The sequence below is a fragment of the Danio aesculapii genome, chromosome 7 (assembly GCF_903798145.1).
Source record: "Danio aesculapii chromosome 7, fDanAes4.1, whole genome shotgun sequence".
In the NCBI taxonomy this organism is placed as follows: domain Eukaryota; kingdom Metazoa; phylum Chordata; class Actinopteri; order Cypriniformes; family Danionidae; genus Danio; species Danio aesculapii.
Genome location: NC_079441.1, coordinates 50,762,592 through 50,782,329, shown reverse-complemented (window position 1 = coordinate 50,782,329; position 19,738 = coordinate 50,762,592). Strand labels below are relative to the sequence as shown.

Genomic DNA, 19,738 nt, shown 5'->3' with positions numbered 1-19,738 from the left:
TCAGCTTGTATTCCTCCGAGAAAATGATTTATGATCGCCTACCTAGCATTTTAGGTAAAAAAAGAAGTTATTATAATACTATTATAAAAACTGGATTTAGTTAAACTGTATACAAATCAGTACATTCAGATTAGCTTAATCTTTAATATAACACTTGGGTTCCATTTATAATTTGCTGCATTTGTTGAGAGATTTTGCTTAAGAGAAATTATAATTTTAAAGTGATTTTCTTTGTTGTTTTTTAGTTACTACAGCAAAAAATTGCACAGGTATTTTTTTGGGAACAACCAAAAATATACAGTATAAGGCAAAAGTATTATATGCCAAAAACCATTAAAATATTAAATAAAGATCATGTTCCATGAAGACATTTTGTAAAATATTATCTGAAGTCTGAGTCTGAAGGATCTTTTTTTTTTTTTTTTTAAATCTTATCGTATTCTCTCAGTTACATCTCAGTCACTTGAACGCTAAAATTGAACCCACAAGCTAGCAAAATGAATGAGTAAGACAAATATTACCCCAAGCCGTGGTGAAATTTGCAAGCATTGGCCAGTCTGCGGTGGAGGGTGGAGGGTGGAGGGTGGCGGTAGATGTGAAATATGCATCCCAGGCTCATTCTGAAAATGTACCTCTATATACATTTCTGGAGAGCTACGTTTTTTGCAGTTTTTTGTTTTCCCGAATCCACCAGAGATCACTTTGTATGCTTTTTCAGATCTCATAATTCTCTCGCAAATGCCATTTGTGCCTGCTCCTCTCATGTAAGCCCACCAGAGGCCGCTGTCAACTGACTGACTGATGACCGATCGACTGAGCCACGCTCCTCCCTCCCTAAACCCAACCAATAGTGTTTTTAAAAGCATTAATTGACCAGCGCCCACCCACTTTCCTAAACCCAAACAACAGTTTTAAAAAGCAATCTCACCTGATATTTACCACATTTTCAGATTTACCACATTCTTACCCCGTTATTTACTTGTTTATTTAATTTTATTTTTGGCTTTTTTTTTTTTTTACCTGCTTTCTGGAATTGTTCTTCACCGGACTCAAACCGTCATGATCAACTCATCTCTGCGTCTCAAGTCTGCCAACGTAAATGGTGGCCTACTGGACAAACTGGTAACAGTGGGAAAGCTGTCCATACGCAGGTAAGCGGTCAGCTGATAAGCGAGAAAAGAAACGGCATCATACTGCCCTGTAACATTCATTTTAAAACTAACGTACCTCTGGCTACATAGTTCGCGATCTCCAGAAATGTATATAGGGGTACATTTTCAGAATGAGCCTATGTTGCAACTATGGGAGACTCCCGGGAAAAATGGGAGTGTTGGCAGGTATGGTTATCAAATGATTATGATTTCTCCTTTTGTAAGTGTTGCTCTATTTGCATGCATTTTCTTAACTCACAGTGCATTTGAGCTCTCTTGGCCACCGTACGATTGCAAGTTTAAATCTCACAATTATATTACGCAATCACAGACATTTTAGTGGTGCTCATATCAAACTATTGTATATCAATATAAATCATATTGCCTCATACCTTATGGTTTATAAAATTAAATGCCAAAATATTGCACAACTCAAAATACCTCACATTCATAACTTACAGCAGTTACTAAACCTTTATACAGCAGGTGAATTCACATCAGGCTTTCATCCCACTGACTTTCTGAAAGTCATTCTGTGGGTTTCCATGGAGCGATTGGCTGAGCGTGAATGCGCAAACAGCCAAAAGCGAGCAGATGATTCCAGACTCTCTCTGTAGACGTGTTTGTCAGATCTGACTTCCTGTTAGGATGTGTTTGTCTTACTAAGATATTAATCACGATAACAGTATCCACAAAATCTGCTGCAAAGACCCACACTGGGCACATACTATTGAGTCTTGTCAGCAGGTCTGGGATTTAGCTATCCCAGCATGCCTGTCAATGTACGTAGCATGGCACTAAGCGCCAGAACATTCTCAGCAGTTACCTCTAAAAAGAAACAACAACGACAACAACAAACGCTGGGGTTAGCACTGAGCTGCATCTGCCAAATATGAGCTAATGCCATTAGCCAAGAGGGTATAAAAAAAGACAAAAGCGACTTACAGTACATGTTACCTCAGCACAACACGAGCAATTTTAGAGGCTGAACCACCACAATTTCTGAAGCACATTAGTAATGCAATTCTAAACCATCCCTAGTTCCCTCACTAATTTAAATACTGGCAGAAACATTTAGAGATTGAATACACTGGTATGCTCTGTAAAACCCTCTCAAAGTACCACCACACATCTGGCAGACCTCAGTGTTTATAAAGACTTACAGTGAGTAAAAGAATGCTCCCAGACTACATAACCTACTTTCACTGCAAAAGTCTGCAGCCAAGGTCTGACAGTTACTTTAGTATAGATTGGGTTTACTTGAATTAGGATTATTATTCATTAGTCAGCAGTATCAACAACAATGACAAAAACCGTGGGACTTTTTTAAAAGAAAAATTATAATAATATAATAAATAATAATAATAATAATTCCTTACATTATATAGCGCTTTTCTGGACACTCAAAGCTCTTTACACATGGGGGGAATCTTCTCATCCACCACCAGTGTGCACATCCACCTGGATACCCGACGGAAGCCAGATTGCACCAGACCACACACCAGCTGATTGGTGGAGAGGAGACAGAGTGATAAGCCAATTCTGATATGGGGATGGTTAGGAGGCCATGATGGACAGGGTCAGTGGGCCAATTTGCTAGGGTTAAACAATTTCTCTTTTCAAAGAACATCCTGGGATTTTTAATGACCATAGAGAGTCAGAAGCTCAGCTTAACTTCTCATCCGAAAGACAGCACTCACTGAGCAGTATAGAGTCCCCGCACTATACAGGGGCATTAAGGACCACACAGACCACAGGTTGAACCGCCCCCTTCTGGTCTCACTAACACCACTTCGGCAGCACCTAGTTTTCCTGTGGTCTGCCATCCAGGGTACTGACCAAGCGCAGCCTGCTTAGCTTCAGGTGGCGAACAGGTGAGAGTTGCAGAGAGCTAGCTGCCGGCTATTGATCTCTTTTGATATTTAGATTTATATTTTATATTTAGATTTTTGAGAGAAACATATTAATTTTACAAATGTGCAGTTGATTATTCCTGTTTTATTCTTTTAAAATCGTTTATAACATTATTATAAAACTGCAAACTGAATTCACTGTATATAAAATCAGTTCATTCAGATAAGCGTAATCTGTAACATACACCTTGGATTCCATGTCTGCATTGTTTAACAGAGAAGTTTCAATAGCTTAAACATTTTCTTTGTTGTTGTTTTTTAGTTATAAAACAAAAAAAATGACAACAAAATGCAAACCAGGACAATACACCCATCTTAAATTGGCACAGTTATATTTTTGTGATTAGCCAAAAATATACTGTACACGGCAAAAGTATTCGATTAAAAGAACACAGCTCTAAAGCTGGCTTTCACACTGCACATGACTTTGGACACCGACTGTCGGATTACGCCCCCTTTTGGGCCGTCCCACAGAATTTTCAGTGTGGTCGTGCACCATGGTTGAAAGCTGTTCTCGCAGTGTCCGAAATAAAGCAGTGAAAAAGCAAAAGACTTTATTCTCCGTGCATTCACCATGGTTGAATTATTGAATACTAGAACCTCATAGACAGCTAAAAATTTTGGAGGGAATGTGGAGACAACATAAAAAATTTATATTTTTTATTAGTCATTTATGAATAGAAAAGTTTTTTTATATTTTTCTTTTTACAAAAATAACGAAAAAACTCCTATATTCTCATCTCGTGGTGCACGGACCTGCTTGGACAACACTGAAATACATCACATCTGGTTGGCCGGTCGCATACGGTCTACTCGCAGAAGTTCAAAACATTTCATTTCATTCGGATCCGAATTTTCCGCATACGGAGATGATCTGAACTCTACGCAGCTCCCGGACTACTCTTCAGTGGAAATGAATGACTTCCGTCTGTCGCTTGTCGTTTGTCGTGTGCAGTGGAAAGGAGGATTCAGTGAATAAAACATCCGGCTGAGGTTTATATCTGAAAGTGCACCGTGTTTAAAAATATAGTTTTTTAATAAAAGAGTTGACTTTAAAGAGTCGTTTAAATGATTCGTTGTTCGTCTGGATCATTTGTCTGTTTGTATCGATGTCGACATGAACAACACCAAATATAAAGTGCTGGAGCCAGTAAAACGTGAACACGCCAACAGAGCCAATGCTAACAGAGTGTGGGTGGGTGGTGGGACTGATCATGACTGAAGATTAGAATGAACATTAATGAGTGAACGTTCTGGTAATTAATGCATAATTTACCCTGCAACAGGGGATTCGTCTGCCGTTTGTTAAAGGAAGGATCAGAAAAAGGCTATTGATGTATGGGACTTTGTCAAAGGCTTGACAGGAACTTTATTGATATTTATTGTCAGTACACAGTTCATGATCAGTTTCTTACACCATTTCACAAGTGTAAGTAGTGTGATTAAATGGTTGCCTCCTTGTTTTCTCTAGCTAGTAAATTATGTTTTTGTTACTTGTAACCGCTTCACGCGGTTTGTATTGTCTCTGGTTAATTCTTTATATTCTCATAATGCTTCTAAAGCCACTTTGAAAACACGATGCATGCCGCTTTCTTAACAGATTTAAATGAACTTGTGAGCGTGTGATCCGCTGGCATTTGTCAGTTGCTATTTGCCCACCGCCAGCTGTTCCTAGCACACAAGCGGCGGTCAAGTTTTAAAAATAGTTCAGCTTTTTGCCACTGTGTGGATTAATACTGAATGTGTGTCATTGTTTTTACTTATGGTTACGAGTAGAGTATATGCTGGTGTTTAATTTGCATTGCTTTAAATGCACTCCTGCACTGGGCTCACCCATATACTCTGCACTCTGACTACTTCAACAATGTTGATAAGCCATGATGGATGTTTCTCTTTGTCTCGCGCTGAAAGAAGTCAGCCAATCGACCATCAGCGCAGATTAGCATCGCGCTAAGGAGGGGGTTTGGGAACAAATGAATCACTGAACAAATCATACGGGAGTAGTTGGATAAATAGGTAAAATAAATTATATTATAAGACAATGAAAGTGTTTTTGACCTTGCATGCACATCAGCCTGTTGTTGGAGACCCCCAAAACCAAATATGACCTTATTTAATGCATAATAGAGGCTCTTTAATTTGATGTCCAAAACCACTAGAATATTAAGTAAGATCATCTTCCATGAAGACTTTTTATACATTTCACAACTGTAATAGGTCAACTCTAAACGCATTGCTAAGAACTTATTTGGACAATTTTATAGGTGATTTTCTAGTATATTACATTTTTGAACCTCGGATTCCAGATTTTCAATTAGTTGTAGCTTAGCCATTGTTCAATCCTTACCATCAACAGAGAAGTTATTTATTCATGCTTTCAGATTAAGCATGCATCTCAATATCCACAGATTGACACTTTTGACTGATAAGCATTCAAAGCCTACAGATTAATTGTTGAGATGATCATTTTGGTGTTCCAATAATCATTCGATTATTCATCTAATAAATGAATGGAAATGCTCTCTGCATGAAACCCCCAATTGCAAAACATCTGTTTTGAGTTAATAATAAAGCAACACGCACTAAGCAGACGCTCCAGATCTCTTTAATCTCAGCCAGCAACGCAAACAGAGAGAGCGTCTCAGCTCATCTACATTTTGGAGTCACTGCCTGGACCACAATCAGAAGACTTTGAGAAACCTGTTTCATCAATATGGATCAAATGAAATGCAAGAATCTCACCCGAGAGCCAAAACACCCCCGCTCTCAAAATCATCTCTCAGTACCTAAAAAGAAAGCACAAACAGCTAAACTGATTAAAACACTCTTCGCAAACCTCCAAGAGAATCTAAAATCCAATAAAACCACAAACAAACACATACACTCATTGCAAGGACTTAAAACAAACTGAAGATAAATACTTGCATGAAATGTTCAGTCCATTACTGAGTGCTCGCATGAAAAAAAATGAAAGTTTCAGGTTTGGCTGCAATGAGGTACGAGTCGCTCCCATCTGATAGTGTCATATGATGACTGGAGCTGAAGGTCTTCATGCCTAGAGGACAGAGCTCAATGCTACGCTTTATTCTCTGCTTTCTGTCTACTTTAGTCCACAAAGCAGCAATATGAAAAGAATTGCAGATGTAAAGTCAGAAAGCAGAAATCTGAGGCCTGGCTTGTTGATAAACAGTAGACTGAGACCAGCATACCATATGGAGAGGAGAAAAGACGCCAGACTGTCATTAACATTCCACGTCTGATAACACACACTGACCTTACTGTATCACTGACCCCAATGTATGTAAATGTAAACTGTTTATAAAATAGGGTGGCCAGAACTGACTCAATTTTGCATTATTTAAATGAATCAAATATTATTAAACATTATTCCAAGTCTCTCTAGAATAGTTGATTCTGATTGACTGATCAAGACATTCCAAGGTATGTAATTGCGATATAGCAAAGTTTCCCCAAGTGGCAAATATGAATATATAACATTTCATACAGTATATATATATATATATATATATATATATATATATATATATATATTATATATTATATTATATATTATATATATATATATATATATACAGTTGAAGTCAGAATTATTTAACGGAGAGCAGATTTTTTTCAACACATTTCTAAACATAATAGTTTTAATTACTCATTTCTAATAACTGATTTATTTTATCTTTGCCATGATGACAGCACATACTATTTGACTCGATATTTTTCAAGACACTTCTAAAGCTTAAAGTGACATTTAAAGGCTTAACTCGGTTAATTAGGTTAACTAGGCAGGTTAGGGTAATTAGGCAAGTTATAGTATAACAATGGTTTGTTCGGTAGACTATCGAAAAAAGTTAGCTTAAAGGGGCTAATAATTTTGACCTTAAAATGGCTTTTAAAAAATGTAAAACTGCTTTTACTCTACCCGAAATAAAACAAATAAGACTTTCTCTAGAAGAAAAAAATATTATCAGACATACTGTGAATATTTTCTTGCTCTGTTAAACATCATTTGGGAAATATTTAAAAACGAAAAACAAAATCAAAGGAAGGCTAATAAATCTGACTTCAACTGTATTATATTATATCTATATATTAATATATATATATATATATATATATATTATATATATATATATATTATATATATATATATATATATATATATAATATATATTATATATATATATATATATATATATATATATGAGCAATATCACACAAGCAGTGTGATATAGCTGTATATCGACAGTGGGGGGAGGTGTGCATTTTAGTGTCCCATCAGTGTCTTTCCCATCAATAAGACTTTCTCTAGAAGAAAAAATATTATCAGACATACTGTGAAAATTTCCTTGCTCTGTTCAAAAATTCAAAGGAGGGCTAATAATTCTGACTGTACATACATACATACATACATACATACATACATACATACTACTACACACATATATTATTCATTTCATTATCTTTTCGGCTTAGTCCCTTTGTTAATCCGGGGTTGCTACAGTGGAATTAACCGCCAATTTATCCAGCATATGTTTTACGCAGCGGATGCCGCAACCCATCACTGGGAACACCAATATTCACACATATTCACACTCATTCACACACATATGCTATGACCGATTTAGCCTACCCAATTCACCTGTGCCGCGTCTTTGGACTTTTGGGGGAAACCGGAGCACTAACTACTGCACCAACCGCGTTGCCCTATATATGTATTGCTATTATCATTGTTATTATGAAATCTGATTCTAATTTAGAATAATACACATATTATTAATAATTATTAGTAACAAACTTCATATGACACTGAAGTCTTCAGAGATCATTCTAAAATATCTGGCATATTATTTATGATAAACAAATATGAGTTGAAGAGCAAACTGTAAGTGTGTGCTTAAGCACGCTGAGCAAGTCGAACAGTGTGTGTGTGTGTGTGTGTGTGTGCGTGTGTGTGTGTGAGCCGGAACACAGCGCATGATGAATGAATGACCACTGAATACCTGAGACTGCAGCACATCAGTTCACACACACAGCACTATAAACTATAACACACACACAGTAAATACAGCACATTACAAACTATACACAGTCCCCAGCAAACCCAAATCTTCAGCCACCAGTGTTAAGAGCAGCGCAGAGATGAGCAGAAGCATTACCTCTGAAGAAGGGCATGCTGAACGCAGCCTCCGAACCCCTGGTCTCCCCCTGTCTGCCCTGTCCCGGAGACCTCCGCCTCCTCCAACGCATGCCTGTACAGTCCGATAACACACACACAAACACTGCCTGCTGGCGACCCTCTGGAAAGTTGTCCTGTGCTGAATAAATGAGCGGTCAGGAGTGTGTGTTTTCCCTGGTGGATGCCGTCATACTCTGAACACACACCTCACAGGAGGAGGAGAGGACGCAGCTGCTTTTCCCTTCACACTTTCTCCTTCTCATCAGTTCAGCGTCTCTCCATCCTCACTGCAGCAGATTCTGCGGCGTCAGCCTCAAATCACGGCTCACACACACACAAATAAGGCAACAGTGTTGTAAAATTAGGAAACAGCACATTCACACTGTATCACCGCTATGAAGCACCTGCTGTTCAGCTCTACGAGTGGCTCTCGAATGCTTTTGCTTTTTTACACATTGCACATCAGATAATGATGAAATAAGCTACCAAGACAAATTTGTGATGTTTAATTTCTTAACTGATGAGGGAATATCATGCAATCGGTGTATGTTGGTAATATCTTTGCTACTACTCTCTTATTTGGCTATTTTTACTAAATTAAAGAACATTTTTGCCTATATAGTCCCATGTTTGATTGGACACATAGCTCTGATACTAAATATAATAATAGTCTATTGATTTTTCCTCCTAACTGCCCTGTAAAAAAATCCAGCTTGAAAAAAGTACTAAAACTACTTGTTTTGTTTGTTTTTTTGTTTTGTTGGTTTAGCAAAAATCAGTAAAATGTCTGTACAATTTAACACGTTTACTGAACCTAAAACAAAATTCTTTTCATTAAGTAAAAAGATTAGTTTTGTGGGCAAAACTTTGTAAGCTCACCCAAAAAGCTCCTGCCGACTTGTTACTTTAAATTGAATTAATCTCAGACCTACTCACTTGAAAAAATAAAGATTTTTTTCAGTACAATTTTTTTCAGTATTTCTAACCACAACGACAAAAATAATAGTTACACCGATAATAACATTAATGTCAATATTATTAACAACAACAAAATACTACTGCAATAATTCTAACGTAATTTGAAACTATTATTCATTTGTAATTTATCTGTTTTAGGGGGAGGGGGGAACAGCTGCAGAAAGATTTTTAATGTGAAGTTTCATCTCACGATTACCTAGTTCGCTCTACAAAAAGAAACAGTTAGCGCATGTGGACTGTTAATTTGTATTTAACTTATATGTATATATATATGGAAGTTAATTTCTAACTAAATTAAAATGAATATTCAAATGCCTAAAAAGATCAAATATTAAATTCAACTTTCAAAATAATTCAAACGCTCAAATAATAAATCAAAATGCATTCTCAAATGAGAAATCAAATGTATTTGATATTTAATTTTCATGATCAACTCAGTAAAATGTTGTATTAATTAAATGACAAATCAAATGCTCAAAATATAATTCAAATGGACAAACCAGTTTCTGGTCTCTTGATTACACATACACAGCTGGAAGCTCATGATGGACTGATTACTAGGACTATAAAGACACCTCATTCACACAGACTCTTTGCTGAGTCCTGTTTTTCCCTGTGAAGCATTACAAAGCATTTATCCCTGTTTGTCCTGCCATGTTTTGATCCCTGTCTTGTTTACGGTTATTGTGTTTTGCCTCCTGTCCTAATAGTGCCTGTGTCTAATAAATTTTGTTAACATTTTTCTCAGTTGTCTTAACATTTTTTTTTCAGTTGAACTAGGTTTGTTTGTTCTGATAATGTATTATTTCATAGTACCGATTTCCAAAAGACTGTTTTTTGTTCACTCAACTTCAGACACTTTAGGTCAGAGCAGCTGATGTCTTCAAAAGTTGAGTAAACAGAAAAAAACGAAAGGAAATAAGGATTATGGGTTTTTATGTTCACTCAACTTCAGGCATTCCAGTTCTGCAGACAAAAGTTGTACATCTACAGAGTTGTACATCTCTCCAGAAAACTAATAACCGAATGTTAACCCAACTAAATGTTTTTGTATTACTGATGAATAATTTAAGGTCAGTGCAGCTGATGTTTCCAAAAGTTGAGTGAACAAGAAAAAGCGAAAGGAATTTTTTTTTTTTTTACTGGCTTAAACATTTTTACAGTGTGTGAATGATTATATGGTTTACATTTATTTTATTATTTACACTTAGCATAGAACATGATACAGCAGAAACATGCAGCTAAATCAACGAATTAGTCATTCATTCATTCATTTTCTTTTCAGCTTAGTCACTTTATTAATCTGGAGTCACCACAGCGGAATGAACCATCAACTTATCCATCATATGTTTTTACGCAGCGGATGCCCTTCCAGCTGCAACCTCTCACAGGGAAACATTCATACACACTTATTCACACACATACACTATGAACAATTTTAGCTTAGCCAATTCACCTATACCACATGTCTTTGGACTGTGGGGGAAGCCAGAGCACCCGGAGAAAACCCACGCAACCACAGGGAAAACATGCAAACTCCACATAGAAATGCCAACTGACCCAGCCGAGGCTTGAACCAGCGACCTTCTTGCTGTGAGCCGATCATGCTAGTCACTGCGCCACTGTGCAGCCATGCAGCAGTAAACACAAAAAAAAGGTTTACCAGGAAAAAAAACTTTTGTTAGCACTTTTCATTGTCCAAGTCAACGAGTTTTCAATTGGTATTTTAGCCTATTTGAGTGGTGTTTTGACCTAAGAGCCTGTCAACGTATTTGCAGTTTTAATTCTACACAATAACACATTTCTTTCTTGCCCTGCTCAGGATTTATTAAGAAATTATATGAGTTCTAAATAAGTAGCAAAACTAGACAAAAGACTTGTCTACACAGACATGAAGTATAATCAGACCAGACAGGTGAACTCATCTATTCACAAGTTCACTTCAACAGCCTCATTGTGTTCATACTTGTGCCCTTGCAAACTATTCTAGTTCAAACTTTCCAGCTTGTAGACCTCAAGTAAATACTGAAAGAGTTCATTTTAGGTCTGTCACATGAGCTACTGTTTGGTGTGCAATATTTTAATCATTTTTTTGAACATTTTAACAACAATATTACTGTCATTTAAGTCCATTTTATGAAACTAATAATACTATAGGAGATATTTTGATCTACATTTTAACAAACAAATAGTAAATAAATGAATGAATAAATACTGTACATACATACAGCCAAGCCCAAAATTATACATACCCCAAAGTATGAATCATTTTGGGCTTGACTGTATCGACAGACACAATAAAGCTGAACATGTATTTATAAACTAATTTTGAGAGGATCACTTGCTTATGATTGTCCACAGCTGGTCCCGCATTAGTTAACACATGATGCACCAATCAGATCATTCCTAAGTCACTATAAATAACCAGAGTTTCTCACCTCACTCACCTTTGTCTTGAAAAATCCCCCGATCCACCCCTCCTCCTCCCTCCTTTTTCTAGATTGGGCGACACGGTGGCCCAGTGATTAGCACTGTTGCCTCACAGCAAGAATGTCGACTGGTCCTTATTAAGCCAGTCGATATTTCTGTTTGCATGTTCTCCCAGTGCTCATGTGAGTTCCCCGGCTTCCTCCCACAGTCCAAAAGACACGCAATATAAGTAATTTAACAATACCAAATTGGCACTATAGACGAGCTCTTAGTAAGTAGTATAGCTATCCTTATAATCTGTCATTAGCCATTAACAAGTAAGGGGAGTTCATCGAGATATACCTGAGCTCAAACTCCCCTCACGCCCTGCAAATGGGAGGGAGCCCAGGGATCGAGGATCTTATAAGCTCAGGGCTCTCTCCCGGGACAGCGTGCCAAACAAACTTTATTATCAATCATCAGCTAAGTGTGAACTCTTGAATGTATATCTAGGAGTGCAGTTGTCGTACACTCAGACAAACATTTAATTTCTTTTTGGTGCATCGATCACTAGAAATGTGTTTAATGTAATCATTTTTGTGCAAGCTTCCAATTTGGCCATAATGGACACATTCCACTTGTTTTGACCATAGTGTGACTTTTCATGTCAGGTTATTTTAAACAGGAAAGTCTTTGTTTTCCAGAAGACGATTGCAAACACTGGAGTTAAATGTAGGTTATAATAGCTGTGAGATTACAGCATTTTGTCTTAGTCCCTTTATTAATCAGCGGTCGCCACAGCAGAATGAACTGCCAACTATCCCAGCATATGTTTTACGCAGCGGATGCCCCTCCACTTGCAAACAGCCCTTCCACTGGGAAACACCCAAACACTTTCACATTCACACATATACACTACGGACAATTTAGTCTACCCAATTCACCAATAATGCATGTCTTTGGGCTGCGGTGGTTGAAACTGAAGCAGGCAGAGGAAACCCATGTGAACATGGGGAGAACATGCAAACTCCACACAGAAATGCCAATTGAACCAGCCGAGGCTCGAACCAGAGACCTTCTTGCTGTAAGGTGACAGCACTACCAGCTACACCACTTAGCTGACACCTGAATTCATCGCTTTTCTGAATGCAGCGTCACATTTCACACACTTCATGGTTTCTAGTTAAAGTGAAGAGCAAGCTACTGTCCTTTGCTCTAAATCCACAGCAGAATTTGACACCTTGAGTGATGAGATGGCATCGGCTGTCTTTGCTGTGTTTGTGTTGTGGTCGGAAGTGCTCCGAAGACTGGAAATTAGTGGCCAGTTTAACCCGTTAACAAAAAACACGCTGGACTCACAAGAGGAATGTGGGTTTGGTGAATTGGCAAAAGACGTGGAATAAAAACCACTGAACCGAATCCCTGCACTTGCCATGAAGTGTTTTGATGCATTCGTCAGATGGCTCGCTCCATGTCATGCTGTGATGGGCGTATAAATAAAAGACATATTTCTTGAAATGTTCACCCATATTTGTGTATGTTCACAGTATGAATGTGCAGGTGTGTCGATATGTGTGTGTGTGTGTACTGGGTGGAGCTAGAGGCACAGCGCGGGGTGCATTCACACATACGGTTCTCATTATGGCAGCAGAATTAAAAGCCAGTGTGAGCCTCAGCATTGGTACAGTCTGTTCTCTTATTGCACTCTCTCCTACAGAATACACTCATCAACCTGCCTGATCAGCAGTGGGAGATGCAGAACACCTCCCAAGATAACAAAACTAAAGAAAAGAGTATTGTTTTAGCAAATATGATGGGATTTTATAATTGAAACTGTTATGGAGTGATGTCATTGACATTGCAGACTTCTGGTTTTAAAGTAGTACAAATTCACTCAAAATGATGAGAGTTATATTCATATTTCTCAGGTGTAAGCAGTGGTGTAAAGTAACAAATTACAAATACTCAAATTACTGTAATGGAGTATTTTTTCTCAGGAATTGTAATTTACTAAGTAAAAAAGTCTACTTTTACTTTCCCTTGAGTCCATTTTTAGTGCTGTATCTGTACTTTTACTCCACTACTTTCTTTCAACCTGCAGTCACTACTTTTTTCTTTCTTGTCTATGGGGATTAGAAAAATCAGTCCTGTGATTCCTGTCCAATCAAATCGCACACAAAAGGTAAATCTCCTCATAATGAACTAAGTCAAGACATAGGCGATTTATAATTGCAGCAAACTGTTTGGAAGCATTAAAAGTGTCCAAGAAGATGTCCAAAATCTTTACACACAATGACCCAGAGACTGTTTAGACTGCATGTCAATGATGAGAAGATGACGGATGTTTACTGTATGATGACCAAAAGGCTTAAACACCCAGCAGACAGATGACGTCAACATGACGTCAGATTGACGTTGTACCCCAACATCGTGGGGCTGTTGCATTTTGTTTGGAAATGAAAATGGAGTTAACGTCAGAACTCAACGTCAGGCCGATGTCAATGTCCAACATCTAACCTAAAATTAACCAAATATTATCCAGTCTAATGATGTTACAGCTTGACGTTGTGTGGACGTTACCACTATGACGTCTATTAGACGTTGTATTTTGGTTGCCATAGCTGACGAATAAATGTCAGTATTTGACGTCAATATAACGTTGTTGGTGTTGATGTTGGCTCGATGTTGGATTTTGGTCACTTACTAACACAACCTAAAATAAACCAAATATCAACATCATTTGACATCGTTATTGGACGTCAAAATAACGTTGTCCTTAAATTGACTAAAATAATTTGGCCGTAGTGTATGTGTGTGAATGATTGTGTATGTTTTGCACAGCAGATGCCCTTCCAGTACTGGGTTGCAGCTGGACGGGCATCCGCTGTGTAAAACATCAGCTAGAAATGTTGGCAGTTCATTCCACTGTGGCAACCCCTGATGAATAAAGGGACTAAGCCGAAGGAAAATGAATGATCAATCCAAAATATAGTAATCTAACCTTAGCTCCGCCACCTTCCAATGCATAAGCAAAGCTTGGACCTTTGTCCATGTAGTGTTCGACATTCCACACTTCTTTTTACATCAAAGTGCATTTAAAGTGCACTTTTTCTTTTTAGTATAAATAGTGTGAATGCACTACTTACACTATTTATGCTATAAAATGGTGTAAAACTGTGCAGAAGTATGCAAACTGTGATGCACCCCAAGATTATGGGTTTGATTACCTCTAAAATGACTAGGAGTCTAACCATGTCCATCCGAACAGGAAAAACATGATACAGTGAACCTCCCACGGTATTTAGCACAATGCTCTCATTGTACCAAACCTAAATACTAAATGAAATATTCCTTGCTGAAAAATTAATTTTGGATCATTTAAAAATGAAATAAAAGTCCATACTGCAGCTTTAAAATAACAGTTTATTCAGTGCTGTAAGACATCAGTTCCACCTTCAGTGTACACACCAGAATTGCTTCCCATATAGTGCATAATAAAACAAATTGGACATGATGTAGCTCCTTTCGTGTGAAAGTCTAACGGACATATTTACACTGAATGCTAACATTAAAAGAGTTTTAAGCACATATTAAAAAGTATATGATAGATACGCCAAGCTAGAAGGCTAAATGGGAATCTGCTATGCTAAGCTAACAGGCAAGCAATAATGCTGAAACATGCAATAACCTCCATAATAACTGCATTTAAGTCCTCCTGGGATGTTCCTACTTCCTACAAGTCATGATAACAACATGAGGTAAGATATACTTGTTGAGTTTGTATTATAATTTATCATTTGCATGTGTTTTTGATGCCTGTGATTGTAAAATGACTTTAAAAACGTTCAGGTTTAAGAAATTGTACCATTTGGGACTTTAATAATGATTAATTTTATTGAATTATTTTTGTTTCGATCATTCAGTTACTGTTACTGGAATACTGTTAGACTTGAGAAATGAGAAAACACTTTATTTTGATTGTATCTTTTTCTTGATTGTATTTACAGATTGTCATGCATGAAAATACTCACAACACATGCAAATACAGAAATGCACTGCAAGTTGCACAGACCACAATGAACACATGTTGGGGGGCCCTAAAAAGTGTATAGATTGTATATTAGATTTGATGGAGATGCAAATAGTAAACATTAATTCATCAATCTCTGAATAGACATGTGCATGAAAATACTCACAACACATGCAAATACAGAAACGCACTGCATGTAGCACAGACAACAACAAAAAATGTGTCGGGGGGACCCCAAAAAGTTTTTTAGATAGTTTATTAGATTTTATGGAGGTGCACTCCCGTTGCAGAATCATCTAACATTATAATTTTTTTCCAAATAGAGATATGAAGTCATCTGGTGAAATTATATATTGCAAAATAATAAAATATCGCAATGTTACATTTCTTCAATATCATGCAGCCCTAACATGAGGTGTGTTCAAGTCACTTTCACCGGCACAAGATGGCATTGTACATACTTTTGATAAATAACAAGAAAACACAGCAGGGTTTGTTAACTCTCCTTATAGAAAACGAAGAGTAAAAAATTCACATCAACGGTGTTTCGTCACTGACAACCCACAAGAGTTGCTTTGCATCCATGAATTCCACCCACTGATCTATAATAAGACATATAATGGTATATATAATTGTCTATTAAAGATCAGTGAGTTCGCCATGTTTCACACACCCCCATCTTAGAAGCTTGGAGTTTAAAGAAAATAGTGAGTTTACCACTCATAATGACTTTGTGGTGGGTTCATGTGCATCAAAAAATAAATAAATAAATATGATTTATGCAGGTGGTTCATTCCGCTGTGGCGTCCCCGGATTAATAAAGGGACTAAGCCGAAAAGAAAATGAATGAATGAATAAATGAATGAATGATTTCTGCAACATGACATGAATGCACTTGTAGTTCCAACAACATACAGTACATCGTACAGGGATTTAATTACAATCAGGCACTAAACAGTGTACCCACTGAACTACTAGATCATCTGAGGCCCTAATGGATTTCTCATGACTCTGGACATGACTACTACTCTAATCACCAAATGCCAAGTTACTAAAAAATCTCCTTCAAGAGCTTTGTTTTGTGCAAGTGTAATACGACCTATATTTATGTTAAAGTCAGTGGAAAAATAATGACAATCATAAAAATTCAGCTTCATTTAAACACAGTGTGTGGACATTTTAGACAGCATTTCTATTTCCAATTTGCTAAATTTACACTTACTTCTTGGCAGAGGGTTTGGAACATGATTTACTGTTTATTCAGGGTACACATTTTATTAATGTCTGTGTACTCTTGGCTCAAACCCATGGTTGTTGCACTACTATGACACAATGGAGGGACACAAATCATACAATATATGTAGAGTAAAGTGGCACAAAGCATTTTGTCATACTCATGTTAGAGGCATTACTTTAGGAAACACTCTGTACAGATAAAAATTATGCCTAATGTTCAAATATCTAAAAATTACTAATCTGCCAGTGAAGGAAGTAAAATAAGCTTGTTTTCAGTTTGAAATACACTCACTGGCCACTGGCATCTCTGAACACACAACATGTCCAACCTTGAGGCGGATGGGCTACAGCAGCAGAAAACCACAGCAGGTGCCACTCCTGTCAGCTAAAAACAGGAAACTGAGGCTACAATTTGCAGAGGCTCACCAAAATTGGACAGTTTCTGCTGCGACATTCAGATGGTAGGGTCAGAATTCGGCATCAACAAACATGAAAGGCAAGGATCCATCCTGCCTGTATCAACAGTTCAGGCTGGAGATCGCATTATGGATGTGCAGCTGACGAATCTTGCAGCAACTGTGTGATGCTATCATGACATATGGACCAAATTCTCGAGGAATATTCCGTACCTTTTGATCTATGCCACGACAGGATTACGGCAGTTCTGAAGACAAAAGGGGGTCCAACCCGGTACTAGTAAGGTGTACCTAATAAAGTGGCCGGTGAGTGTATGTTTATTTTACTTACAGCATTGGCAGATTATTTACTCACTTAATTTTGATACTAACATTATATTATATTTTTACTTGTATATTAGAAAATGCTTCGTGATTTAAGAATTTTTAGATATTTGGACTAGAAAGAAGGTAAGAAGTGTAGCTCAGTACTATTTCAGTAATGTGACAAACTACATATACATTGGTAAAATGGTTTGGAGGACAGGTTGGTTAGGAAAGTATCCATTTAAATGTATGGTTTACTGATTAAAATGGTTTATACAAATGTTTTAATGAATGAAATGTAGGACAAAACACAAATGTGAATCTTTGAAATCAGATCCTACATCTTTTCTCTTCATTTGGTGTCCTTTCATCTCTTTCATGTTTTTCTCCAGTATAAGCCACTCCACTTGCTCACCCAACATCTGGAAATCATTTCTCACCTATTACAACACTCCCAAGCTCAGGCCATTTGTTGATTCTGACAAGAAGCCATTCTCCAACTAAATATCGATTCCTTCATTGTTAAGAAATTGTGTGTTGATAAAACACTGCAGTACCAGGTGTGGAATAGATGCAGACAAACTGGATTGGTGCTCTAAAAGACACTGTAACATTTGGAGCACTGCTCTGTTTATTCATTGGCATTATCTTACGACTGTGAGCGGTGGGTCAGCTGAAGTCCATTCAATATAAACAGAGGGATTTTGTTTTCTTTGGCTGTCTGGTGCTCAGACCATGAACGGAGACGGCGACTTAAAGTGCACAACATGTAAAGCAGCATGGTTTGGAAAGACCCTGCCATATTCCACCGATCCCAGAATGAAACGTCTCCCTGGTCAAGGCATCTGTTACATGCCTCTCTGACCCAGAATTATTCCCCATTTGAGGTAACATGAGGTCACTTGAGTCAACCCTAATGCTCACTGCTCATAAAAGAAGACCTGTTGTCTGGTCGCCATGGTAACAAGTGGATAATAATTTCAGTCTGCTGGAGAACAGTTTTTGAGATGGTAAGGATATTTCTGGGGCATCTCCAGCTACCTTCAGGTAAACACTTGCTTTCGCACAGCTGTTCACAATACTTGGGTTTAATCATGCTAAAAGATGAGGAGGGAGATGATGAAACCCATTACTGTATGATGCAACGCTACACAGCTGCTAAACTTCACACAAACACTTTTCAAACGCCAGTGACTGGTCTAAGACTGTGGGAGATGTTTGTGTTTTGTGTGTGTGTAGATGCGTGTATGTGTGTGTGTGTGCATGTTTGTCAGGCCCCAGAGGATACGTAGCTCCTCTCTCTCTCTCTCTCTCTCTCTCTCTCTCTTTCGATAGGAATCTTAAAGGAGAAGACAGAGTAAACACATAACGGCATTCACACAGTGTGTAAATGTGCCTGCCTTTTCCAGCCTCTTTTCAAAACATATTAATGTCAAGAATGACACAAAAGCATTTTAAATATATCTAGAAATGGGCTAAAAGCACAGCTAGGGTACAAACTTTGTACCCATGTGAAAAGAAATACACTTTAGCATGCTTTAATAGCATAATTAATTCTGCTATATATTAAAGGTGTGGTCCAGAGTGTATTTTTAAAGCTTGGTTCTGTTTATAAGATGGAAAGCAATGTGTGCTCATGCTTCATTTGTAGAAAATCATGTTATTTTTTCATATATCTTCATAATATTATATAAATATACTCAGCTAACATGAGCATAACCACTGTCATATTTCCTAGTTCCTCTGAAAGGCCCTCCCTCAAGAGGCTCTGATTGGTCAGCTAACATAATGTGCTGTGATTCGCGGATCGGCTCCACATCACCTGGAGGCTGATTTACTAGCATGTGCTTTGCCTCTGCTGTGTAAATACTGTCAGTCAGTGTAACTGTTAGCCGTATCAGTTTGTGCCTGAATCAGAAAATGAACTGACACAGCTGAACCTCATGCCTGCTCTCTAAAATAAAATCTGACAAGTGTCTTTCACATATATTCTGGTTATAAGCATGAGTAAGTGATATGCAATGTTCATATATCTTTTGGGAGTTTGTTATTTAAGATGTAAAACGCAGGTAAAGTGTTCACACAGAGAGACACTGCAGCGCTGC

At 37.6% G+C, this 19,738-nt stretch overlaps 1 protein-coding gene across 3 annotated transcripts in view; it reads right to left on the bottom strand.

Annotated features, from left to right (window-relative positions):
• The window catches only part of nhsl2 (NHS-like 2), a 140,623-nt gene that overhangs the window by 103,072 nt on the left and 17,813 nt on the right, over positions 1 to 19,738 (bottom strand). The window contains exon 1 of one of the 3 annotated variants that reach the window (XM_056462118.1): positions 8,239 to 8,558. The exons of the other annotated variants lie outside the window; for them this stretch is intronic. Coding sequence (XP_056318093.1) covers positions 8,239 to 8,329 — 91 coding nt within the window. The 5' untranslated portion in view covers positions 8,330 to 8,558. Of the gene's footprint in view, positions 1 to 8,238; positions 8,559 to 19,738 lie in introns of those variants that run through there. 3 annotated transcript variants of the gene reach the window in all.